This window comes from Mytilus trossulus, chromosome 2 (genome assembly GCF_036588685.1).
Source record: "Mytilus trossulus isolate FHL-02 chromosome 2, PNRI_Mtr1.1.1.hap1, whole genome shotgun sequence".
Lineage (NCBI taxonomy): Eukaryota > Metazoa > Mollusca > Bivalvia > Mytilida > Mytilidae > Mytilus > Mytilus trossulus.
The window spans coordinates 11,550,664-11,577,759 of record NC_086374.1 but is presented as its reverse complement, the minus strand read 5'-3'; the positions used below and the strand labels follow the sequence as shown (position 1 = coordinate 11,577,759).

The 27,096-nt window shown below is 31.9% G+C and overlaps 1 protein-coding gene across 1 annotated transcript in view; it reads left to right on the top strand.

Annotated features, from left to right (window-relative positions):
* LOC134706489 (serine/threonine-protein phosphatase 6 regulatory ankyrin repeat subunit A-like) overlaps window positions 1-15,653 on the top strand; it is a 39,922-nt gene extending 24,269 nt beyond the window's left edge. Inside the window, exons 16-27 of the mRNA XM_063565466.1 lie at window positions 2,659-2,784; window positions 3,500-3,587; window positions 4,311-4,428; window positions 5,838-5,978; window positions 6,493-6,559; window positions 6,920-7,007; window positions 8,341-8,424; window positions 8,744-8,969; window positions 9,466-9,548; window positions 10,422-10,513; window positions 11,426-11,572; window positions 12,001-15,653. Of these exons, the coding sequence (XP_063421536.1) occupies window positions 2,659-2,784; window positions 3,500-3,587; window positions 4,311-4,428; window positions 5,838-5,978; window positions 6,493-6,559; window positions 6,920-7,007; window positions 8,341-8,424; window positions 8,744-8,969; window positions 9,466-9,548; window positions 10,422-10,513; window positions 11,426-11,572; window positions 12,001-12,122 (1,382 nt within the window). The 3' untranslated portion in view covers window positions 12,123-15,653. The remainder of the gene's footprint in view (window positions 1-2,658; window positions 2,785-3,499; window positions 3,588-4,310; window positions 4,429-5,837; window positions 5,979-6,492; window positions 6,560-6,919; window positions 7,008-8,340; window positions 8,425-8,743; window positions 8,970-9,465; window positions 9,549-10,421; window positions 10,514-11,425; window positions 11,573-12,000) is intronic.
* The last annotated feature ends 11,443 nt before the right edge of the window (window positions 15,654-27,096 follow it).

The following is a 27,096-nucleotide window of genomic DNA, read 5'->3' as shown; positions in this document are numbered from 1 at the left end:
TTGAGAGTTTGATCAATTAATATTTTTTTATTTCAAACACGACTGAGTAGCATTAAATTAAAACGTTTTCACAAAATTGCCTCACATTAGCTAAGGTAGTTTGTTATTCTATACTATTTCAGTTCATGAATGGACATTTATTATTAAAGTTGCTTTTTATACGACCGCAAAATTTGAAAAAATTTTCGTCGTATATTGCTATCACGTTGGCGGCGTCGTCGTCGTCCGAATACTTTTAGTTTTCGCACTCTAACTTTAGTAAAAGTGAATAGAAATCCATAAAATTTTAAGACAAGGTTTATGACCACAAAAGAAAGGTTGGTATTGATTTTGGGAGTTTTGGTCCCAACATTTTAGGAATTAGGGGCCAAAAAGGGCCCAAATAAGCATTTTCTTGGTTTTTGCACTATAACTGTAGTTTAAGTTAAAAGAAATCTATTGAATTTTGACACAAGGTTTATGACCACAAAAGGAAGGTTGGTATTGATTTTGGGAGTTTAGGTCCCTACAGTTTAGGAATTAGGGGCCAAAAAAGGGACCCAAAAAAGCATTTTTCTTGGTTTTTGCACCATAAAGTTGGTATTAGTAAATAGAAATCTATGAAATTAAACACAAGGTTTATGACAATAAATGGAAGGTTGGTATTGATTTTCGGAGTTTTGGTCCCAACAGTTTAGGAATACGGTGCCCAAAGGGTCCAAAATTAAACTTTGTTTGATTTCATCAAAATTGAATAATTGGGGTTCTTTGATATGCCGAATCTAACATCTAACTGTGTATGTAGATTCTTAACTTTTGGTCCCGTTTTCAAATTGGTCTACATTAAGGTCCAAAGGGTCCAAAATTAAACTTAGTTTGATTTTGACAAAAAATGAATGGGTTGGGTTCTTTGATATGCTGAATCTAAAAATGTACTTAGATTCTTGATTATTAGCCCAGTTTTCAAGTTGGTCCAAATCGGGGTCCAAAATTAAACTTTGTTTGATTTCATCAAAAATTGAATAAATGGGGTTCTTTGATATGCCAAATCTAACTGTGTATGTAGATTCTTCATTTTTGGTCTTGTTTTCAAATTGGTTTACATTAAAGTTCAAAGGGTCCAAAATTAAACTTAGTTTGATTTTAACAAAAATTTGGGGTTCTTTGATATGCTGAATCCAAACATGTACTTAGATTTTTGATTATGGGCCCAGTTTTCAAGTTGGTCAGAATCAGGATCAAAAATTATTATATTAAGTATTGTGCAATAGCAAGTCTTTTCAATTGCACAGTATTGCGCAATGGCAAGAAATATCTAATTACACAATATTGTGAAATAGCAAATTTTTTTTTAATTAGAGTTATCTTTCTTTGTCCAGAATAGTAAGCAAGAAATATTAATTGCAAGAATTTATTTTAATTGGAGTTATCTTTCTTTGTCCAAAATCAACTTAAATCTTTGTTATATACAATATACAATGTATATTCACTTTTTACTACCAACTGATAAATTAAAATTATCTTTACCATTCAATGATAACAAGCAGTTTTTTAACATCTTAATATTTTATGATGTATTTAAATGAGTAGTTATTGTTGCAAACTCCATTAGAAATTTTAATTGAGATTAGTTTTGGAATAAGGGAAAGGGGGATGTGATTAAAAAAATTGGGTTCAATTTTCTCATTTGAAATTTCATAAATAAAAAGAAAATTTCTTCAAACATTTTTTTAGAGGATTAATATTCAACAGTATAGTGAATTGCTGTAAGAGAAAACAAAAATTTTAAGTTCATTAGAACACATTCATTCTGTGTCAGAAACCTATGCTGTGTCAACTATTTAATCACAATCCAAATTTAGAGCTGAATCCAGCTTGAATGTTGTGTCCATACTTGCCCCAACCGTTCAGGGTTCAACCTCTGCGGTCATATAAAGCTACGCCCTGCGGAGCATCTGGTTAATAATTTAATTTTGAATGTAACGCGTCTTCTGATTGGCTGACTTTATTTTTTTTATCAGCCCATAGACATAATTTAGTCATGCAAATGTGACGTCATCAACGTTGTTTCATGGTTTTCTACGGTTTAAATGGAATTTAGAATTAAATTATAAAATTAAATTATATTTTTTTTCTGTCTATTTGAAATAACATAAAAAATGTGGTGCACACTGTTAAATAACCCCGCTACACACGTTATTCAGTCTGCACCAAATTTTTTATGTTATTTCTTTATAAACAGAAAAAATATTACAGTCATTCCTTAAATGTTTTTTTTTTAATCAAGGACATTGAAGTTATATAATAGTTACTTGCATAAATGTATATAAAAGGAATTTAAACTCATTTGTTTTATTAGACACATTGCATATTTAGGAAAAAGGCTTATTAGCTTTGACACAAATAAAACAAAATGTGTCAAATTGAATAGATTGCTTTGCAATAATATACCTCCTCTATAAAGACATTATTTTTTCTAGAGAAAACCACAACACATGAAATGGCCTGTGGACAACACTTGCATATTTATGAAAACTATTTATTAGTTTTGACACTAATTAAAGGAAATGTGTCCATTTGAATAGATTGTTTTGCAATAATATACTTCATTTATGAAGACATTATTTTCTACTGTAAAACTATGAAAAATTAACATATTATACTTTTACCATTTTGTAGGTAGGACAATGTTAGATTTAGCTTGTTATAAAGGTCACCATGAATGTGTAGAAACACTTCTATTACAAGGGGCCACAATTCTAGTCCAAGACGGTCAGACACGGAGAACACCTCTACATGCTGCAGGTAATATCACTCACAAATCTCCTCCTTTTGATTATTACCATATTAGATAATTATACATAAAAGATTGTATGCAATCAAAAATGTCATCACTATTTTATGAAATTTACCTTTGATCTTACTGACTAATAACTTCCTTTCTCAGCACAGTAGAGTGTTATGAAAAAACTATCGCCAGAAAATAAGGGAGCACATGCCGTTGTCACTAAAATATAACCATATCATCATAGGTAAAATAGCGATCAAACAGATTGTCATTGGTAATATCAAATCAATTGCTTTTCTCACTTTTTCCATACAGTGTCAATTGAGAAAAGCAATCCTGTTGAGATGACCAACGATAATCAATAAGTATGTTTAGTAAGATAAAGCGATATTGGGTTAAGCAATCCTAAATGAACTTCATACTAATTGATATGCAGGCATTAATAAATTGTTATTACAAATAAATAAACTCATCAAAGATACCAGGACTAAATTTAGTATATACGCCAGGCACGCATTTTGTCTAAAAAAGACTCATCAGTGATGCTCGAATTAAAAAAAGTTGAAAGTTAAAAAGGCCAAATAAAGTATGAAGTTAAACTCAACATAAACTGCCATTAGAATTAATGATTCACACCATGTCACATTACTTAAGCTGATATTTATTATACATTCAATATGTAAACTTAAGGATTGAACTTCAGTAATCCTGATTCTAATGATTGTGTTTTAGCATTAAATGGTCATACAGAATGTCTGAGATTATTACTGGAGACTGCTGATGACAATAACATAGTGGATTGTACAGATTCCTTTGATAGGTAAGGTTATATTGTAACAAGGTATAGTCATGAAATATCGCCATCTTGGATTGAACAATTGCAGTACACAACCAGTCTAGATCTTAGCCCAAATCTACAAATTTGGAGACAGATTGGCAATTAATAGGTTAAACTATTCATTTATAGAAATGAAAGAAAATTCTGTGATTATTGCAATATCCAAATGTTTAAATAAATACCAAACATATTTGTTTTTAGAATATTTTTAAAGAACTTGGTCATTTAAGGGGTGATATCTCTTTTAGTATAAAAAATATACTGGACTGATATGTAAATTTGTTTTTTTTTCTATTATTTTCTTAGAACATAGTTGGATTTTTTTTTCTATTATTTTATTATTTTATTAAAGCATATTATAAATCTATTTTCTCATATTTTATTTCAAAATCTTTCTCAAAGATTTCTTTTTCGGCACAAAAATGTGTTTTTTCATAAACAATCTAAGCAAAATTGGGTACTTTATTGTACGACTTAGATACAGGTGGATGTATTTCTGAAAGATGAAAAAAATATTAGTTAAATGAAATGATGGAACAGGCCTCGCATGATTCCTATAACAGCTAAAAATTTACTTAAAATATAAAAGTAATATTATTTTAAAATTGTTTAATTTTTTCAGTAATTTATTTATCATTTTACCATTCACAGGTTTGTTTACCTGAACCTTTGGTTACCATTGTATAAGAATGATTTTCTTTTCAGGACTCCACTAATGCATGCAGTATCAAATGGTCATGTAGATACAGTTCTTTACCTCATAGCAAACGGTGCCATAGTTAACAATCGTGATATACAGGGTCGTACAGCACTTCATCGAGGGGTAATATATACTTCATTTACACTAACAATCGTGATATACAGGGTCGTACAGCACTTCATCGAGGGGTAATATATACTTCATTTACACTAACAATCGTGATATACAGGGTCGTACAGCACTTCATCGAGGGGTAATATATACTTCATTTACACTAACAATCGTGATATACAGGGTCGTACAGCACTTCATCGAGGGGTAATATATACTTCATTTACACTAACAATCGTGATATACAGGGTCGTACAGCACTTCATCGAGGGGTAATATATACTTCATTTACACTAACAATCGTGATATACAGGGTCGTACAGCACTTCATCGAGGGGTAATATATACTTCATTTGCACTAACAATCGTGATATACAGGGTCGTACAGCACTTCATCGAGGGGTAATATATACTTCATTTGCACTAACAATCGTGATATACAGGGTCGTACAGCACTTCATCGAGGGGTAATATATACTTCATTTGCACTAACAATCGTGATATACAGGGTCGTACAGCACTTCATCGAGGGGTAATATATACTTCATTTGCACTAACAATCGTGATATACAGGGTCGTACAGCACTTCATCGAGGGGTAATATATACTTCATTTGCACTAACAATCGTGATATACAGGGTCGTACAGCACTTCATCGAGGGGTAATATATACTTCATTTGCACTAACAATCGTGATATACAGGGTCGTACAGCACTTCATCGAGGGGTAATATATACTTCATTTACACTAACAATCGTGATATACAGGGTCGTACAGCACTTCATCGAGGGGTAATATATACTTCATTTACACTAACAATCGTGATATACAGGGTCGTACAGCACTTCATCGAGGGGTAATATATACTTCATTTACACTAACAATCGTGATATACAGGGTCGTACAGCACTTCATCGAGGGGTAATATATACTTCATTTACACTAACAATCGTGATATACAGGGTCGTACAGCACTACATAGATGTAATATATACTTCATTTACACTAACAATAGTGATACAGGGTCGTACAGCACTTCATCGTGGGTAATATACTACAATCTACAAACATTATTGACATATCATTTTATCATTTTTCAAATAAAATATAACAAATGATAAAAAAAAAACATGGTAGATAAAATGTCTAATAAGTTAATTCATCCTATGAAAAACAAATCCCTATCAAACAAAACTGGATTTTTCTACTGGCAGTGGCTTCAATTTCTGTCAGCATTTTAACGATATAAATGTTTGGATTTACAAGGTATAACTAGTTTTGAAATGTTTCTAAAAGCTAAAATAGCTCAAATGTTAACTACAAACTTTTTAAGCATGTTACAAAATAAACTTGTCAATACTATGTTAAAAGGATTCCTAATGACCATCACCATAACTATTTATTTGCTATTGTTTGACAGGCTGCCAACGGCCATGAAGAATGTGTGGATGCTATGCTACACAATGGTGCCGATATCTCTATACAGGATAGTCTTGGTCGGACGTCCCTTCACTTGGCAGCAGCATGTGGACAAGTAGCCATTTTAGGAGCTTTACTTCTTGTAAGTAAGCATACCTATAATATGTAAACAATTACAATTAACAAATTGATACAGCGGTCAAAATTATTATAACCCCGCTTTGAAAAAAAGGGGGGTATACTGTTTTACCTCTGTCTGTCCATCGGGGGGAGGGAGGGGGTGGTATCATCAGTGAGCAGTAGCTCACAGTTACACTTGTATTTGTGTTGTTGAGATTTTTTAATCAGACTTCTTCATAATCCTTTGTCATTTAATATTTGTTTAAACCTAATTTGAACTATGTGATGATTTGATATTCATTATTGGCCATTAATCATCAATAGATATAATGATTACACAGTAGATAACCTCTAACAATAAAAAAAACAAACAAATGGAACAATAGTAAGCATTGGTTGAGTAAATATAAGAAATGTGTCTAAAGAATGAAAATACCATATAAATGAAGAAATGTAAGAGTTTTTTATTAGAGGCTGATTAGGTCTCATTTGTTCTTTCTTTCTCCTATGACATGATTTATTTTTCTGTATTTCAGACTGGTCCATTACCTTCTATAGAAGACAGAAGAGGGTACTGTCCTTTACATTTAGCTTGTTATAATGGTAAGATAAATTCAAATCAAGTCTATTTAAATTGAAAAAACTCTGACAAAGATGACTCAGTAAGAAAAAATAGATACTAACAGAGCTAACAATTGTATAAGCATGGTTTATTTAAATGTTGCATTTTAGATTCCTAGATTATATTGATGGAATGTTCTTAAAGTTCCACAACTTGTTATAAAAAATTTGAACTCTTTTTTTTTTTTTAAACTTTATTTTGCAAAACCCCCAAGAAAAGCAGAAGGTTAATTATTCTGTTCTTTTTTTTAAACAAGTGAATTAACAATCAAGGTTGTACGTTGACCTTTAGGTATGTTATCTGCTTTTGCTGTAACATAATAGTCAAATTATTCTTTCCAGGTCATGATGGCTGCGTCGAAGTATTATTAGAATATGAACAACATAAAGTTTTTTCAGGGAATCTTTTCTCTCCTTTACATTGTGCTGTGTAAGTATAGTAAAATCAATGTCCCAAACATAGCAATTCTTAAAACACATAAGCAATTGAACATATGTAAGCTTAGAAGATTTTTCTCTGGTATTGGGAGATATCCAATTTTACTCATGTTCTATATACCTGATCGCTATTCCCAGCTGACCTGGCTGCTTGAACTTTTGTTGTCAACAACAATCACTTTTCCATTGTGGCATCAGATATTTTGTTTTATGACGTCAAAATTTTACCGGGACCTGTGTGATATCAAGTAATGGCGGTCAAATAGCAATAAGGTGTATTGGCCGTTTCAAATCCATTATCTGATACATATATTAAGGTTGATTAACAGTATACCATCAGATTTGATTGTAAAATAGCCATTCGCAATAGCCAATAAGTCTAGTTCTTTGCTTAAATCTGCAAATTTTGAGACCGATTGGAATTTATATGTTATTCTTTTTATTTGGGTACAGAAAAATAAATGATTCCTTTCTTCATTCAGACAGGTTTATTTTTGTTTGAATCTTAAATTTAGGAGAGAACTCAATTTAAAAAAAAAATACATTAATGCTTAGAGAAACTTTTATTTGTAGCAAGAAAACAAGGTTGGTGAAACCAATTTTCCTTTTATTACCTTTAAGCATATTATAAAACTATCTTCTCGTATTTTATTTCAAAATTCTGTCTCATAGGTTTCTTTTAAGACACAAAAAAAGTTTTTTCATGAACAATCTATGCAAATTGTAGCAATGCGCATGACTACTAGCTTGAAAAAGAGCATAGTTTTCTTTTCTTTTTATTACATTTTTGAAAAAAGCATGGAAAAATCTACATTCTGCTGAAGTTTAATAAAATTCTATTTGAGAAAACATATACCAATGATCCACCTTAGTTCTAAATTTTGTATTAGTTAAATTACTTCTCTATCAATGTAAGGAAATCTTCTTGTTAATTTAGGAACAAATATCAAATTTCCTGTGTATTCGTTTATTTTTTCATGGTAACAATTTTCTTTGATGGAGAAAAATTGTTTCTTTTTGGATTTTGAATTTCATAGTCTTTACAAAATATGCATGCAAGCCTTTAGAAAATGTGCACTTTACTGAAGGATTACTTTCATTATACATCTTTTACAAAACAACGAACGAAAATTCATAAAAATTGATATTGCATGAATGATAATGAATCCACATTGTATTGTATCAAGAAATAAACACATTCACAAGATCACAAGAGTAGCAAAGTTTAAATACCTCTGTAAAACTTGTATCAGTAAATTTGATGTGTTGTGGACAAACATCTTTTTTATTTCATTGTATGACAATACTGTTTGTATTTTTTCCAGGATAAATGGAAATGATTCTTGTACAGAGATATTAATAGAAACTTTAGGTGATAGCATTGTAAATTGTACAGACACCAAAGGGAGGTAAGCAATACTGTTGATAAAAGTGATAGAAATTTCCTGGTTAATGTCAACAGTGGTTAATGATTTACTATGATCAAAACATGACCCCAATTGAAATTAAATTGAAAACCATCAGAGGTCAAAATTAGATCCAATTTTTTTTTCTGAGTTTCTTAGCATTTACTTCATTTAAAATATGTTAAAAGTAAACCTGGAATATTTTTTTATTTCAACTCAGTTTAAAAGTCAGGAATAAAGCTGTAGACTTGTGAGGTAGAAATGATTGAAGGTTTGATATTATTATTACTGATTGTAATAATAATATTTTCTATTTGTACAGAAGCCCTTTACATGCGGCAGCCTTTAGTGACCAATGTGAATCTATGCAGTTACTTCTGTCTCATGGAGCGTCAGTGAATTACTGTGATAAGACGGGTAAATCTCCCGTTATGTTAGCAGCAGCTAATGGCCATGCTGCAGCAGTAGAGTTATTACTGGAGAATGGAGCAGATCTCTCCTTCGTTGACTGTGACAAAAACTCAGCATTACATTTTGCTTGTGCTCATGTAAGTTTTTATCAATGTGTTAGATCATTAAAAGCTCTGTATAACAAATTATTTGTTTAAGAAGTTTTTAGTTGTTAAAGAATACATTTGAACAATAGGCTTTGTATAAATATTACAGCTTGCTATTTTTCACACTGAACTTAAAAATATTGTAGAAATGAATCAAAATAACAATAACACAAAAAAAATCATGTTTGGTTAAAAAAATTATTGTCCCCATCAAATGTGCCGTGGTGGGGGGGATAGTAAGTTTTCTCTCATCCTTTTGTCTGTCTGTCCTCAACACATTATTACTCGTAGACTGTTTATATACTTGGTAGATCTAATGTGAGTCAGCTTGTAGCTTTCTTACCACACCATTTTGAAGTGATTGTGTGAGTTGTAGATTATGATTTTATATGTGTATACGTTCTTCAGACAAATCTGTTTCTGTTGTACACAACACCAGGGTACAATTTTCTTCAACATTGCATTCTTGTTTTTGTTCTTCTTTTAGGAACATGAAAATGTGGCATTACTTTTACTAGATAAAATTGATGATTCGGGTACAATCAATTTACCAAATGCTGAACAGAAAACGTAAGTTTTAATAACCTCTTTACATTCCATTGGTATTAAAGTATAAGATTAAGAGCCCATTTACCTTCATATTGCTTATTATGGTTGAGTAATTTTAGTATAAAAATAAGGACATGTGATATGATTGCCAATGAGACAACTATCCACTGTAGTTCCATATTACAGAGATCTATCATAGTATTTAAGAGACACATTTTACTGCTAAAATCCTAAATATGTCCAAACAGCCTATATTTCATATTTTAATGTTTAGAAAAATGTCCTAATTTTTTAGACAACAATACTTCTGTAAAACTATAGTAAAACTCCTCTCTGTTATCATATCATGACTCATATTGTACTTTCTATGTGTGCTTCTCACAATTCAAGAAAAAGTTATATCAAACACTTAACCTTCTAGTTACAACAATTTCACAGTTTTTTTTTTGGGGGGGGGGGGGGAGGGGTTGTTGTTGAGGCTTTTATTTTCATCTTAAAAAGGTATAGAATTCTGAAAGTGAAATCAGACTTAACCCTTTCCTCCCATGTATTTTTTTTTCTTACATACTTGATTTGCATAGGATTTTTTTAATAAAAAGAAAATCATCAGGTTTAAAGTATTAATGCATTGTGGAAATGAATATTTTATCAATGAAATTCAAATCGGATATATTCTAATGAATATCCTTTTCATATTGGATGCTTATTTTTTTGAAGTCTGATGCAGACATTTTGTAGTCGAAGCGTTTCAACTGAGGTACTACACAGGCGTCATTATGGAGGAAAGGGTTAATTAAATGAACTTTTCCCAAGTATTTGTAAGTACTGGACTATATTGTTCACATAATAAAGAACTGAATTCATATGCTTATTTATATGTAATGTTTATTTCAGTCCCCTTCATTTAGCCTGTAAATATGGATTAGTTTCTATAGTACAAGATCTGATATCTAAAGGAGGAAATGTTCTCGCTGTAGACGAAAATGGTAAGATAAACATTGAATTGTAATCTTCTGAGAAAAATCACTGACAGAATTAAACCAAATATATAAATAATCAAAATAAAATGTCTTTTTGTGACTGTGTGATCTAAGTGTATTACTAGCGTGTAAACACAGAGGTTATAAGTTTGTACAACTTTAAAATCAACTAAATTTGTTGTATTCTCTTTCATGAAAAATTTAAGTAAAATTAACTATCTATAAAAAGATAATATAACAAAAATAACAAACTCAGAGGAAGATCTTAAACAGAAAATCCCTAAGTAAAAGTTCCTTTTGAGATACCTATTTACTATAAAATAGTCAGGTTTAAGACCATAGGAACAGCTTAATATAAATGGTACCCTGTATACTTTGAATCTACATGTATAACTGATAAATAGAGTGGAAATGTTTTGAAATATTTTATTTTCCTCCACTTGCTTGAACTTTTCTTTCTAAATGAATGTTATCTGACTTTGAATGATTGTGTACTTAACTTTGTAACAATGCTTAATGCTGATCTCTGAATTTATATAATTGCTATGATATGTTTGCATGATATTTATTCTCTTTCAGTCTTTTGGCATGTGGAATTTTTTGGTAGACTAATTCATTTTTTATTTTAAAGATTTTTGTCTTCTTTCAGCTCTCTTTATTACAGAGAGAATATAGTCATTTTAATATAAACTTATCAAATGATTGTTAAGTGAACTAATCTTTAAAAGGACTCTGAAGAATTCAAAATAATTTTGTTGTTTTATTGCTTTTGATTGGCTATTTGCACAATGCCTGAAATCCATATCTTACTGGCAGAGAGTAGTCAGCATGGCAGACACTATAAGATAATACAGCATCAGCTACATGTAAATATCAACACTACAGTATGATGGCAAGAAATACACTTTTTCTTTGCAGGCCATTCCCCTGCTCTGGCATGTGCCCCGACCAATCGAGTAGCTGAGTGTCTAGCTATTGTATTAGCACACATGCCATTCTCACAACCACCTAACAATACCTTCCAAAGAAGAAACCGATCTGAAAGCTCTCCATCGGCACCATTTGGTGAGATTTCAATTACTGGTCAGACCCACCTATTTCCTACTGTATTATTTTAGAAATATGTTTGAGGAAATTTTAATTTATCACATTTTTATAACAAACAAACAATAATGGGCCTGATCAGTAAAGAAACATATTCTAAAAGCTTATTGTATAAATATACATATGGTTTTGTAATTAATTTTTTAAAAAGCATGAATTCTATGTAATATATAGAGCATGAAAGTATAAAATTCATTCTTTATGAATATTTGTGTATTTTTTAATAAAGTTTATTTTTATTTTTTTAACTGAATTGTGTATAAATAAACTCTTAGCATGGAAAACAAATTATTTTCTTTCCTCAATTCTAGAATATTTTATTATCTTTAATAACTGAGAGTTTTTGATAGGTCATAACACAAACTTCAATTTTAAACTGTATATTTTAGGTGCTACAAAAACACTTGACAACCCAGGAAGTCCGGCTGGAATAGGTAGTCCTGCAGGAAGTGTACAAGACGTTAAAGAACATTCAGGGTCATATCAAAGTTCTGACTCGGAATTCTATTGATAATTATTTTATTTAGGATAATATCATGACTATCATGGACAGTTATGACCTGCCAAAAGTCAAATAGAAGTATTGTAAATGAATAAGATAATGTCACATGGGCAAGTTTGAAAAAGATTTCTGAGCATGGGATAGAACTAAAAGTCTCAACAAGAAGGAGTAGTGCTGTCACCAAAGATTGCTCATCATTATTTATATGAAATAGAAAAATTACATAAAGTGTCAGAAACCAAAATGTATAATTATACATTTAAATAAACGCTCATATTTTCATAGATATAATACTTTTCATTTATTCTCTGACTCTGATTCACTAATCTATGTATAGTTACTTGAGAGGATTTGCTGTTTGTGTTCTTTGTTTAATATTTTTAAACTAGAGAATTTGGGAGATAATTGAAATATTTAAATATATACATATTAACAAATTAGGTTTTAAGTTTATATTATTAAAACAATTATTTATTTATAATTTATTAAACCTAGGCTTTTCTTTGTGAAAACATGTCTTATACAATGAATACATTTTAAAATCAGTGTTGAACAGGAATATTTGAGGGAGCACAACCCTTATGGACAGATATCTGACTGTCTGAAAGGTTTCAGGATACTTACATAAGATAGTAATGCAGAGAGATCTTAACATTTGCAACACAGCTACCATGTAATGTTGTACATTGTATTTTCACTGTTGACACAATTCCTGTCCTGAAATGGTCTTGTATTTCTCTAAAAATAAATTTAAAAAAAGGTTTTAAATAGTAAACTTATGTTACTATGCCTTTCTACCATAAAAATGTAGTTCAAATTGGATTTTCACATTTAGTGCATACACAGTTTCTGAGTTCTGTTATCTGTTCTATTAAAACCATAGTGTTATCAAAAGTATAAAATGGTTTACTTTTATAAATTGTGACTTGGATGGCACTCATACCACATCTTCCTATATCTAATTAGTTAACAGTTTAAGTTGCAGTCAAAGATTACCCTTTTGACAAACACATTTACTTGAAAGATAAATTTTAAGAAATGTTTTATTTACATTAAAATGTATGCTCCTTTTCCATTGCCTGTATAAACTCTGTAGATAAAGGGTGACTAGTAGTGGCTAACCAGACTGAAGCATAATATTTCCTTCATATAAAACACAATATGTTTTCTCATTCGAATCCTGTAACTTTGTCAACTATAGCATTGTTTATAAAACATTATATTTGTGTGATGAATTTTTTCTTATGATTTGAGAAATAGTGGTAAATAGGAGTTAGTTTAAATTTTAGAATTATGGTTTAGGGAATTATAAACCCTAAGATCTCTGAATGTAAATGTTTGGATGTATTTTATGATATTTGTTATTTGTAGATCACTTATTTATTTTGTGTCCTCCATTTATTGACAAAACTTAATACAATGAATCAATTATATGTATTGTACTTATTCAGGGTTTACATGCTACAAAGGGAAGGCGCTTAATTGAATACATATTTTAAACTTGTTCATTGGTTCAAATCTCCTTATTGTTGAAGTGTCTTCCTTTTTGTGCCATACAAACTGTTCATATTCTTTTGTACAGACACATATCATCCACAGAGTGCCTATTCTTTTGTTAGTAGCTCAATAGTTTATTTTGTCTGTTAGTTTCACTATAAACCACTTTGTTATTTATTTGGCATAGTCCAGAATTTGTTAATTCTGTAAGGTGTACTTATCTATATAACAAACAACAATCTATCAATCAATAAAAAATATATATACTAAAATTCCTTTTTCATTTATTCTATAAATAAAGCTGTCATCAAAATGTTAGTTATTGACAAAAATTCTGGCTATTACCATCATCAAATCAGTTGTTACTATGTCATCTTTGCATGTTTTCTTATAAAAATAAGATATTTATTTTTCTACCTCTTGGCAAGTTTGAAATACACGTTGCTTATGTTCTCCAATGGCTTAGTTTCTAAATAAGATGTAGCCACTATTCAACTCATCAATTAACAATGTCCATACCCTAGCCAGGGGTCAGAACCCCCCCCCCCCCCCCCCCCCCCCTTGAAAACAAATAAGTACTGTTATGGTCAACGCTTTGTTCGAATTGTGACTGTTAAAGTCGAATTTGTGAGTCCAAATACCCCCCTTGGAAAATCCTGGCTATGGGCCTAATGTCTTTCATTACAGTCAATAGAATCCAGGAAAAAAATCAGTTCATTTGAAAAGAAGGATATGAGTAATCTTTTATTGTTCTTCTTCATTCCAAAGTCTGTGTGAGGCCTTTAACACTGAGTTCAAAAAATCTCACCTCACTGCAAGTTTGTCAGAAACAAATGTTTTGGAATTAATCATTTATTTATCCTTTGTCTGAACTATGTTTTGTGGCCCCTTACCTCCACTGAATGATAAGAATTTCTGTCATTAATTTGTTTTAGATTTCATTAGATATTTTGTTTGAATCAATTAGTTTTGTATGATGATTTCTAGTTTCCTGTTTATACCAAAAATCAAATGATCAAGTACCAGTGTGTCAATCTTTAAGACGTATAATATTTATATAAATATAAATTTATTATTATGTTTATTTATATGTAGATTCCTTAGTGCTTTGTTATCTTGTAGAAAAGTTTCATATCTGTCTCGGGTATTGTAATGTTAAGCCTTTTGATTTAAAGTAAAGAAAACGTTGCCTATTTTGGTAACAATTACATCAGTATTTAATTTATTCAGAAAATGGGTTCTACATAAGAAGCAATTCAAGTTTCTAATTTCATTTAAATATTTTATACCTTTGGCTCCAACCATGTTATAATACATGTCATTTAATATTCTTATATCTTGTGAAGAATCAAATAAATAAATTTAAATTGAGAGTGAATGATGTTAGGAGCATAGGGGTTTGTCCTGTATTATCAGTACAATTCATCTGGAGCTGGGTAAATGGTTTCCTTTGTGCCAAAACACCTTATCTCTCAAAACCTTGTTATATTATTGTCCCCTAGAATTGTATCCCTGTTATGTTTTTGTTTGTGCACATGTGGTACAAGGAACTTTTCTGTGATTCATTTATGCTTGTGCTAGATTAATGTAACCTTAGAAACCATCACTGTTTGGAAGGACAATGCAAGTTTTCTTATAACAAATCTAAATATCTTTCGTTGTTAGTTTTGGCCTAAATTCAGAAGACTTATTTGTTTGAAGTCGGATAGAAACCCTAAAAGTAAAAAAAATATGTTTAGAAATATTCAAATGAAAATTAAAGAATCTCATTTTAAAAATCAATTTTTGATTGAAACTGGTAATTTCCTTGATGATTTCTAAGGAAACAGTTTTGTTATTATAGCTGATCATGTTAACTGTATATACATGTATATTGTTACTACTAATAGATAGGGACCTAGAATATATTAACTTGTTGTGTATGTAATTAAGTTTAATATGGTTAAAACACAAACCACCATAGATGTTTTTTTCTCATAACATTTCTAGACTTGATATATTTGCAAAATGTAATACAAAAGAATAAAACATTTTTGAAAGAAATTGTTTATATGTTTGCACAATTGCCTGAACTTAAGTCGAAACAATGTGTCTAGGTATGGTTACATGGCATCTGCTGGACAGACACCTTGTAGAGTACTATATCAAAACCAAAATCTGCATGTCAGTCTATTACAAAGCAGGGTCCATATTCATATTGCTATAACATGCTCTTGACCTAGAGATGCATTAAATTGTCACTAGATTCCAAACAGCCATCCATATTCAACATAATCCTTAACACAAAGTTTGTACCAAATTAGTTTCATCTGTAACTTCAACAGTGTGTCTCAATACAAACTTTACACTATAATCAATGTAACAAGGTAGCACAAAAAGGCATATAGACGAAGAATATTGTTAAAAATGAAAGACAAGAATACAAAAATTATCATAGACCAATAACACAATGATGGGAGCCACGTCTAATGGATACCACCAAAAACAGACTAAACATTAAAAGTTCTATTCATAAAGACAAATAAAACAATAATATAACCTGTTATTAAGATTATAAACAACATCAGTAAACAGAATCTATACTTCACGGGTTATGTTCTTCTCATATATGTTATGTTGGTATGATACTAAACCCCTACAGTAAGGATTGTGCCTGATGTTCATATGATGAAATCATAATCTTTCAGTCAGTTTTATTGAAGTCTGGAGCTGGCATGTCAGTTAACTGCTAGTAGTCTGTTGTTATTTATGTATTATTGTCATTTTGTTTATTTTCTTTGGTTGCATCTTCTAACATCAGACTCAGACTTTTCTTGGACTGAATTTTAATGTGCGTATTGTTATGCGTTTACTTTTCTACTTTGGCTAGAGGTTTAGGGGGAGGGTTGAGATCTCACAAACATGTTTAATCCTGCCGCATTTTTGCGCCTGTACCAAGTCAGGAGCCTCTGGCCTTTGTTAGTCTTGTATTATTTTAATTTTGGTTTCTTGTGTACAATTTGGAAATTAGTATGGCGTTCATTATCACTGAACTAGTATATATTTGTTTAGGGGCCAGCTGAAGGACGCCTCCGGTGCGGGAATTTCTTGCTACATTGAAGACCTGTTGGTGACCTTCTGCTGTTGTTTCTTTCTTTGGTCGGGTTGTTGTCTCTTTGACACATTCCCCATTTCCATTCTCAATTTTAAGATTTGATAGTACTCGCAGTTATTTACAGTTTGTTAAAAGCCAAAAACAATTAATAATGAAAATTAGTGAAGTTGATACCTTCTAATGATTTTTTTTATAAAAAGGATGAGACGTTCTTAGACATATTCCTGTTTTTTCAACTTTCTGCCCAGACACTGGATGACGTTTTTTAAAGTCTGAGTAGTTGCTGCATGCTCTTGAATACCGAATAAGTTTGGGAAAATTTATATCCCATATGCTGTTGGAAGAGTTCCAGAGTTGTGGAGCTTTAGACTTTAGATTTAAGGCTGTTATTTCACAAATAGCAAAATAACTCTAAGTATTCGAGGCACGACTTTCCCCAAACTCTACATTACTGTGGGACTTGTCAGATGGAAGTATGATTTTTAACAAAGTGTACCAATACTTGAATTTCCTTGGATTAATTTAGTAGAAACTTTGTATAATTTTTGGAATTGTTAAACATAACAAACACTCCGATCTATTATGAGGGTTTCTGCAGGCCTGTTTTATTACAAAGTATTTTTACTTTTAAATTGCCTACGATCAAATGCCGTCAAAATATCCCATTTTACCCCTGCCATAATTTCAATGTGCACACCAAGGGTGTATCATGCACTCTTGGCGCAGTTGTTCATTTTAATATAGCAAAAAAGAGTGTACTATTACAAATTGAACAATCAAGTTATATCAGAAGTAAACAATTATATCCCATTCCTTCTATAATCGTGTAATATAATCAAGAATCGATTTGGAACCATTTAGCCCAATAATAATTGCTATTGAAATTTTCTCTAATTTTCAGAAATAAAACTTCATGTACTATTATTAATTAGTTTTACTTTGAAATATTTGGCTTTCAATGGTAATACATTTATTCCAGTAAAATGGTGAATTTACGAAAAATTGTAACAATTTGACACACATATGTTAAGAAATAGTATACAGCACAAAGCATAACCAAAAGGTTTTTACACAGGAAGTACATTTTTTGTTATTTCTCTACTTTCTGACAAAACAACTTTTTGAGCAGTACTTGTGCTCCGTTCTAATTTGACAAGAATCATCAAATTTTAAAACAAACATATACGATGAATCGTCATTACAATATCTCTTCAATGATATTCCGTCAGATTGCGTCTACAAGATAAAGCTAATAGTGTCCTTTTCATGAAGACAAATTCCACCTGCCAATATCCAGGCGACAGATCAAGTATTGAATACGAGGTTAATTTAGATATGTAATCAAACGGTGAATATTCGTGACTGTGTTCAATTTTCTGAGTTCCATGCATCATTGCATTATCCATTGCTGTTCTTGCAGTTGTCAACAGTACCTAACCACGGGCTTATGGACGGAATGATCAATCCATTTGTCGAAATCCTATCAAACTCCTGTGAAACATTTTAGGTAGTACCAGTATTTGGGACTCTTTATATTTTTAGTTTATTTTGTTGAATGCAAGTGTTGCTGTTATCTTCTTTTTATCTCCTATAAATTCTGTGGTTTTTATTTCGTTATTTTCCTCTTATAGTTGAAGTGTTTCTCTCGGTTTTAGTTAATAACCCGGATTTGTTTTCTCTCAATCGATTGGTGACTTTTGAACAGCGGTATACTGCTGTTGCCTTTATTCAAAATCGATCTTTTCATATGTGTTCTGCAAGGTAATTTTCATGAGTTACCAGAGCAACCGAAGTTCTAGGAAATATAACATGCGAATCCATGAATCGATTCATTAAACGCACTAGAACTTTAGCTGATTAAGTTACTAAGCATTCTACTAAACCTCTTCCAATTTAATTGCAAAAATCTTTCTGCAAGCGCAAACATTCATTCTGAAACAAGAATGGCTTACTTCTTAATGACATCGTCCGGTGCATCATAATTAGGTTTTTCTAGGTTCTCTCGTCAGATGACTTCTTTTGCATTTACTGTCCTTCTTAAGATCGTGGTTGTACACGATAAAGTACAGATTAATATGTTTTAAAGAATTTTTCGTCCAGAGAATTGACCAACGCCTTATAATTTGGGTTTTTATAATTGATAAATTGTTTTAATTACCCTGAACATGTCCTCTGAATGCAACTGCTAGAAACAGTCCCCTATTCTGCTAATATTATTCATTTTTATCGAGAGTAAGCCTCAAGTCGGACTTTCAATATATCCATGAAGTGATACGTACTATGTTAAAGGGATTGCTCGTGCTGATGAGGGGTTTGTTCATCTCAAGTTTTTACCATCTGTCCTTTATAAACGGGTTAAATATTTAATTTTCTATGAATATCTGAATATTCTTACAGTAACCCTTGATGGTACATTATATTTACCTTTGTGTACAATAAACTTATCAAAGATACCATGAATAAGTTAAGTATATACGCCAGACGCGCGTTTCGTCTACAAACGACTCATCAGTGATGCTCAAATCCAAAAAAGTTAAAAAGGCCAAATATTTTTATTGATATACGTTTGTGAAGTTGCTTTAATTGCTTCTCTCGTTTTCTAATGTCCCAAAACATTAGGCTAGGTTCTTTTGACTGTTTAGCAGTAGCATAGCTAGACTTTTCTGGAAAAATCATAGGTTGGTTGACAGTAACCAGAGCCATTATGGCTCAAAGTATTGGAATTTTTGTTCCGCTCATAATGCTAACGAACTGCTCTATTTCATTTTTAATAGGAAATATTTTTGTTCCATTTCTATTAGTCAAGTAATAACAGAAGAAATTTAAGTGTTTTATTCGTCTCAAATTGGGGGAACGTAGAAGAGAGGCGAAAATCGAAAATAATCTGGCAGTGCAAGGCAAAAAAAGAAAAGAAAGACCATCAACAGCATAGTTAATTTGGATCTCAATGTTGCAACTAAAATCCTGTAACATGCCTTGGGATTTGAGATTTATATAAGAAGGAACATATTAAATTTCATTTTAAATAATCTGTTTCATTTCTTATATCTTTGTATACGATAACAACACTTTAACTAGCTCTCTATATTGTTCTTTTCAAGCTCTTTGCATTCTTTTCGATTTTAACTTGTCTGTTAGAACTCTTAATCACTAGCACTTCTTTTTTGTGTATTGCTTCACTTTGATTTACGAGATATTCATTTGGTATCTTTCGCATCTCAGTTCAATATTCAAACAATATATCACAACTCAACTAGCTCACTTTATTGACATTTCAGCTATCGTAACATTTCAAAGGTTCAGGGGTTATATTTTCCCTAATTTCAGAGTATTTTTAAGACTTTGGGAATCAGGTCAATATTCTTAACAATGTACAATTATTTCTCCAAACTCGGTTCTCCTTGAGATCTCTTAAAACTCTGGATAGGGCCAGACTTTATACATTTGCTTATACATACACCTTGTAAGTTTTTGGTTTTTGTTTACAAAAAACAGACTGTATTGTTCAAAACATCCTAGTGAACATTTAGACACTGAAACTTCCTCCATCACTTCAATATCATCGTGTTTCAGTGAACATTTAGACACTGATACTTCCTCCATCACTTCAATATCATCGTGTTTCAGTGAACATTAAGACACTGATACTTCCTCCATCACTTCAATATCATCATGTTTCAGTGAACATTTAGACACTAATACTTCCTTCATCACTTCAATATCATCGTGTTTCAGTGAACATTTAGACACTGATACTTCCTTCATCACTTCAATATCATCGTGTTTCAGTGAACATTTAGACACTGATACTTCCTCCATCACTTCAATATCATCGTGTTTCAATGAACATTTAGACACTGATACTTCCTCCATCACTTCAATATCATCGTGTTTCAGTGAACATTAAGACACTGATACTTCCTCCATCTCTTCAATATCATCGTGTTTCAGTGAACATTAAGACACTGATACTTCCTCCATCACTTCAATATCATCGTGTTTCAATGAACATTAAGACACTGATACTTCCTCCATCACTTCAATATCATCGTGTTTCAGTGAACATTTAGACACTGATACTTCCTTCATCACTTCAATATCATCGTGTTTCAGTGAACATTTAGACACTGATACTTCCTCCATCACTTCAATATCATCGTGTTTCAGTGAACATTTTGACACTGATACTTCTTTCATCACTTCAATATCATCGTGTTTCAGTGAACATTTAGACACTGATACTTCATTAATCACTTCGATATCGTGTTTCAGTGAACATTTAGACACTGATACTTCCTCCATCACTTCAATATCATCGTGTTTCAGTGAACATTTAGACACTGATTCTTCCTCCATCACTTCAATATCATCGTGTTTCAGTGAACATTTTGACACTGATACTTCTTTCATCACTTCAATATCATCGTGTTTCAGTGAACATTTAGACACTGATACTTCCTCCATCACTTCAATATCATCGTGTTTCATCTTGATTAGCATTCTCTTTGAAAATTCATTTACTGCAAGTTTGGAACCTCTTTCTAAATTATTAACATCTATTTTATCAGCAACCAAAGACGGGCTTCAAAGTTTTTGTAAAACTGCCTTTTCTAGAGGTGGCGTGAATCAGATGTGGATACTTAAAAATTCCAAAGATCTTTTTTGTCAACACAGGCTTGCTCTGTTTGATGGGATGAAAGAATGACAAGCAAACAAATATTTAAGAATTGAAAACTGTCATTTATTATTAAAATGACGAAGAAGCAATGCAACACAATGAAAAACATGTATAATGAAATCAATAAATCATATTTATAAACAACATATATGGTTATAATGACAAAACCTTATTGACCCATCCCATCAAAGATGGGGTTACATTCGCCCATCATAGATGGTGTTACATTCGAAAATAAACACTCACATATAGTTTAACCAAATAAAACATGAATACACAATACCCATTGTTAAACAAAATTAAGATATTTCAATTTAAATTGGTTCAAACATAATGAAAAAATCCGAATTAGCTATCCAGGGAGGGATGGTGGGTATAACTTTTAGTTCCAAAATTTCCTGCCACTACTAACTGCAGCTGAAGCGCCTTCTGAGATCATATAACATGATCAGGGGAAGGAATAACTTGGTATTTGCGTTTCTACCCAATAAGGACAAAGAGTTATGCCGCTTTCCATAGTACCGCCTAGTTTGCCAAAAAATCATTTTTAATAAAAATTAGCATTTTTGTCAACACAGGCTTGCTCTGTTTGATGGGATGAAAGAATGACAAGCAAACAAATATTTAAGAATTGAAAACTGTCATTTATTATTAAAATGACGAAGAAGCAATGCAACACAATGAAAAACATGTATAATGAAATCAATAAATCATATTTATAAACAACATATATGGTTATAATGACAAAACCTTATTGACCCATCCCATCAAAGATGGGGTTACATTCGCCACAATATTGTTACCCAAAGCCTTCCTTGTAACAATATCCCCCATCCAAGCCAGTGATAAAAATTTCTAAAAGCAAAAAATCCTAACTACCAAAAATAAGAAAAACAAAAATATCAAAAAAGAAATCACAAATCTGAATAAAGCTACTTCTATCTATGAGTATCCATTCTGTAAACTAAACGCTAACTATCCCATGATTATAATGTATTAACAGATACAAAAAAAAATTAAAATTAAAAGCTGCAGGAGGCCCCTGTCCCCATGACAACCAAAGCCAAATTTTACATTTATTTACATTGAAAATTCTAATTTTATTCTATCTTATTTATTTTTATGATTATTCGTATACTAGTATATACACTTTGACTGCTTAGTTTAACTTCTTGAAAGATAACATCATTACCACCATAGTTTATTACAGTGCGTAAAGTTAATCAACCTTAATCAACCTCTTTACGAGATTCCTTAAATTTTATGACACAGGTCGACCAGAGTTCACCCCATCGTCAGCTGCAATGGCAAAAGGGGATGATTCATTACTGTTAGGTTTATAATCTCTGAGAAATTGGAAAAATGACATCAAATTGCATGACCATGGGTGCAAACCTAAATACTTCATTTTTATTATGTGTTAAATTATCATTGAAAGAAATGGTAGCAAATTATTGTATTTTGGTAAATATCTCAACTTAATTATACGAAGAACAAAATAAAACAAATCCAAAAAATAATAGAAAAAAAAAAAAAAAAAAAAAAAAAAGACAAAAAGGAAAATACAAAAACAACAAAAACAAAATAATAACCATACACACTATACAAAATATGACCGCAAGTCTGTAAAGAAGATTAAAAATACAGAGGCCCATGTCCCCATTACATTTCGTAATCACAGTTACCCAACATAGATACAATTAAAAATGAGTATCAACTATACTGTCAAAACAAAGTTATTACACTCTTATGCATGTAATGAAAATACACTTCATACGTAAAAACATTTACTTATTAAAACAATATCATACGTTTGAGGAAAAATCACGCAAAACACAAACTAAACAAAAACAAAAATTCAGAATTTCTTTCCCTTTTGTACTCATACCAGAATAATATTAAACAAAAAAAATAAAAATAAAACCAAAACTAAATCTAAACATGATTACCCGTTTATGGCACAGTGGCAAGAACAAGGAACCCTTCAACGTATTTCATGAAAACAACCGCGTTGTGTCGCATCAGAGGTCCATAACCCCATGATACAACATCAAAACACATAAAACAGATTTAGATGTTAAGAACTGGTATCCGAATATATTTTTTGTACGCATCTGAATGCCATCTCCCCATTACCTGAATGTTATCACTTGAAATGCCCATCATAGCTGCTGAACTCGCTGCCCCAATCCTAAAGCTATGTCCCTTATACACCGCGGTGTCACATCCAGCCCATTGTAACGAAAGTTGTAACTGGCGTGTAAAATACTGCCTAGGAATAGGTTTACCATCCATAAAACAAAATAAATGACCATTTTGAATCCCCCTCATCTTGCAATATTCCCATACCGCATGCACTGGACATAAATCTACATTTTAAACATTACAGTTAATTTGAAATTTATGACAAGATAGAATCGCCGTTCTCGTGTTTGGATTGTTGGCAATCCCTCCTGCTGTGGTCTCCACCACAAACCTGGCAGGTGTGCTCGTATCTACAAATTCTTGCCGTGCAGCCTGATTCATTGTTGAAAGCATAACAAAACCTTTTCTGTTGAGGGGCTGGAGCCGTGAGGCTTTGTGTAAGAAAGGGCTATTTCATGGCATTGGTTTTCCCAATAAGACCAATAGCTAACGCCTCATTGAATAATTCCCCATTTACTCCATCCCATGGTAAGTGTAAAGGGTCTACTTCCCTCCACTGCCTATATGCTTGATCATAAAAGAATGCAGCCTAAATTCCAGCTTTTTCTGCCAAGTTTGCAATGATAGCCGCATATTTCATCAGCTTCGGGGATTCAGTAGGGTATTTTTCAAAATAAATTGCCCCATAAATGCGAAAAGCTTCATGCCACTGTGCCATTGACTCAATTTTTGCCTTACTACTACTATTTTTAACAAATGTTAAACAATCATCCTTCTCTACCGGAACATACTTAACAACTCTGGATTTGGATTTTAATAAATCCTTCAGATTAATGAATTTGTTAGACCAAATATCAGCTTTCAGTTTTGGTTCCACACCCAAAGCCAGTGGGCGTGATAAACCCTGGCCTCCTAACTCGTTTGAAAATGTACCTGTGTTTGGATTGCCCTGTAGAAGATGGTTCACCACCTGTTGACTCGGAGATTCTTCAGTTGGCATGAAACACTGTTGGCCGCTTCTGCTAATAACATTTGAGCAGGACGGATGACTGCTCTCGGATGATTGGTTATCAATAATATTTGTTGAGTGAGACTGGGATGGTGTCGTCATTTCTGTTGTATTACATGTAGTGGTATCATCTTGCCTTGGTGGACAAATGGAATTAACACCTTGGTGTGTTGGTATCAAAATTGGATCTTGAGAGTTTACCTCCTTGCCTTGAATAACACCAGTGCTTTTGAGTATGGTAACTACTGTTTGGGCGATAATTGGAGTTACGACCGTCAATATTCTCATAATTTGGTCATCATTATACGTATTAGGATCAGTTGAATTGGACTGTACATGTGGATTATCAGCTGACACCTGGCCGGAATTAATATTTGGATTTGAAGAGCTTGGTGCAGAATTGTCAATAGATACACCCAGTCCCACATCTGAACTGCCTAGGTTTTCCATTACTTCTCCAAGCCTTTGTGTGCTTTTCCGTTTACGATTACTTCTTTTTGGTTCTTTGGGTGGCATTTCTGATAAAACGGTTGCTGGAAAAAAGAACTCAAAATATATTGAATGCATGATATAAAACTACCATATCAAAAAAGTGCCATAAGAACATTTTGAACATATTTATACCATCTGCACTTCTCTTTTATACCATATATAATCTATACCCTTAAATTCATTTAAGTGCCGTGTGCACTGATTCTAAATATTATATTTTATTAACCACAACAGAATTGACATAAGTACCCTAAACACTGCCCATCAAAGCACCATTTGTACTAGAGCGTCACAAATTCATCTAAATGCTAATTGCACTCAAAACTAGATACAATGAGTACTCAAACACAACAAATCTATCTATATGCCATATGGGCATGCTCCTCAACGCACCATATGTACTAGAGCCTCATAGAATTCATCTAAATGTTATATGCACCCATCATGCATACAAATATGTACTCAAGCACAATAAAACTATATAAATGCCAAATGGGCATTGCTCATCAAAGCACCATATATACTAGAGCCTCATAGATTCAGATGCGCTTGTGTTAAGTACATAAATGTATCCAAGTACACTATTTATCTCAGTGGCTCATCAAAAGAGCCTCATAAATTCATGTAGGTGCCATAACACCTGTTTAAAGTACACAATGTATCCAAATTTAAGCACAAAATTTAGGAAAAATAAAATAAAAAATTAATGATATTCTATACATGTGTCATAAGCACTATTTAACTAATAAATATATGAATCCTAATTACAATGATTCTTGGCGAAGAAGTCTACATGTATAATGTTACACTTATAACAAAACGCAAGAAGAATATTTAAGCTCTAAAATATACGCAGTTCTGTTATCAGTATGTAATTGCCCACCTAATTTGCTATGATAAAGATTGTTAAATAAATTTGTCTTAGTTGTTTTCATGAACCCTATCAGACTGTCTGAATGACCGTTAAAATTAATGTAATATGCAGCTGTGTTTTAATTTGTTAGGGATAAGGTTGTTTAATAATTTTATCTTAATTGTTTTTATGGACCTTAGCAGACTGTCTGGATGACCGTTAAAATTGATGGATGATGCAGCTGTGTTGTTTCTATCATGACTTTAATTACAAGCCGTATAGTTTATGAGTTTGTTTATTTATATTCTGCTCATATGTGTCCCGATTCAGTACAACCACGCGAGAAAGCATCCAAGGAATATAACGTGTTCTGTTATAATAAAAACTGTTATGATATGACACTCTAATATAATTATTATAGAAACAAATCATCCTGATATAAATAAACCATAGGCATAAAACTATTTTTGGCACATAATACCCATGGCAAGTTATACCTCCAGTTTTGAAAAGAACGGAGTGGCTATTTGTCCGGCTAGCCGGACGAATAGTGTCAGGGCTATTTGTCCGTCCATTGTAATGCGCATGTCATATAATGTACGTTCGGAAGTGCGTGTAATATTATCTTCAGAAGCACCATGCAAGGGGTCGCGTGTAATCTGATAACTGAATTTCAATTTTAAGATCATGGCTGAAAACGGTGATATTATCAATATTTGTGATAAATTTTATAGTTTTCGGAATTTAACAATGGAACATGATATAATGAACTTCTAATAATGATATAATCTTATAAAAGGGACTCTAAAAAATTGAAATCACAAGGAAAATGGGAAATAAAAGATAATTGATCGGTTTTACAAAACTTACTCGACTCGCTACAGCCGTGTGTATATGGTGGAAAATATGTTCAAAGCAAAAGTAGTTGAGAAAGGCCTTTCGATTGCATGTCTAACTGATTGAAATTAAGCTTATAGTTACATTCCAAAAATGAATCTTGCAAGTAGCCTTCGAAGTGGTATATCAGGGAGGGGAATGGAGGCTACAAACTGGCTTGAAGTGGGGATGTTAGAAGTACGATTATAAAAAGTGGGGTAATGAAATACATGGGACAGCAAAGATGGGATCAGGAGAAAAAAAAGAAAGGAGAAATTTGGGAAAAGAAGCACATCGTGTCAGCCCGACCCCCTCATGTAAATAGATTAAAAACAAATG